Source organism: Trichinella spiralis (assembly GCF_000181795.1).
Source record: "Trichinella spiralis strain ISS 195 chromosome Unknown Scfld489, whole genome shotgun sequence".
NCBI classification, from domain to species: domain Eukaryota; kingdom Metazoa; phylum Nematoda; class Enoplea; order Trichinellida; family Trichinellidae; genus Trichinella; species Trichinella spiralis.
In genome coordinates this window covers 1-598 of record NW_003527428.1, presented here as the reverse complement: position 1 = coordinate 598, position 598 = coordinate 1, and the positions used below count along the sequence as shown (strand labels likewise).

The following is a 598-nucleotide window of genomic DNA, read 5'->3' as shown; positions in this document are numbered from 1 at the left end:
GTGTTGCTCTGTGAAACGTTTATTTTTTGATGTAATTCCGTCAAAATCAAAACGTGACAGTTGGCAATGTACCGTGTGTGTGTGTGTGTTGGTGTCAATGTTGAGTGATGTTTTCTGAAATGTCGACCTCAGATCAGACGAGATTACCCGCTAAATTTAAGCATATCAATAAGCGGTGGAAAAGAAACGAAAACGAATTCTCCAAGTAGCGGCGAGCGAAACGAGAAAAGTCCATACACCGAAGTCGGCGAGCAGTTGTGTTCGTCAACAGTGTGGTGTTAAAGGTGTCGTTGCATGTGCTGAAATCAGTTCGTAGGCTCCCTTGATTGGGGCTTCAGAGCGGGTGCAGGACCCATAACGAACGATGTTTTGTGCATGGTGTCGCGGGCTCCTAATCGAGTCGGGTTGCTTGAGACTGCAGCCCGGGGCGGGTGGTAAATCTCTTTTTTTTTTTTCATATTCGACGAGACCTTTGCCGAAAAGTACCGCCCAGGGAAAGTTTATAAGAACTCCTGAGAAGAGAGTTCTCGGGACGTGAAAACCGTTTGAATCGCATCGGATGGAACTGATGGTGCTTTTATGACCAATCATCTCCCCT

The 598-nt window shown here is 46.5% G+C and overlaps 1 protein-coding gene across 1 annotated transcript; it reads right to left on the bottom strand.

Annotated features, from left to right (window-relative positions):
- Positions 1 to 264: 264 nt before the first annotated feature.
- Positions 265 to 591, bottom strand: Tsp_14309 (conserved hypothetical protein). The gene has a single exon (XM_003370809.1). It carries the CDS (start codon positions 589 to 591, stop codon positions 265 to 267), a length of 327 nt encoding a protein of 108 aa, XP_003370857.1.
- Positions 592 to 598: the final 7 nt, after the last annotated feature.

Coding starts and splice junctions, on each gene's coding strand:
- Tsp_14309 (XM_003370809.1), bottom strand. CDS start 591: ATGATTGGTCATAAAAGCACCATCAGTTCCATCCGATGCGATTCAAAC.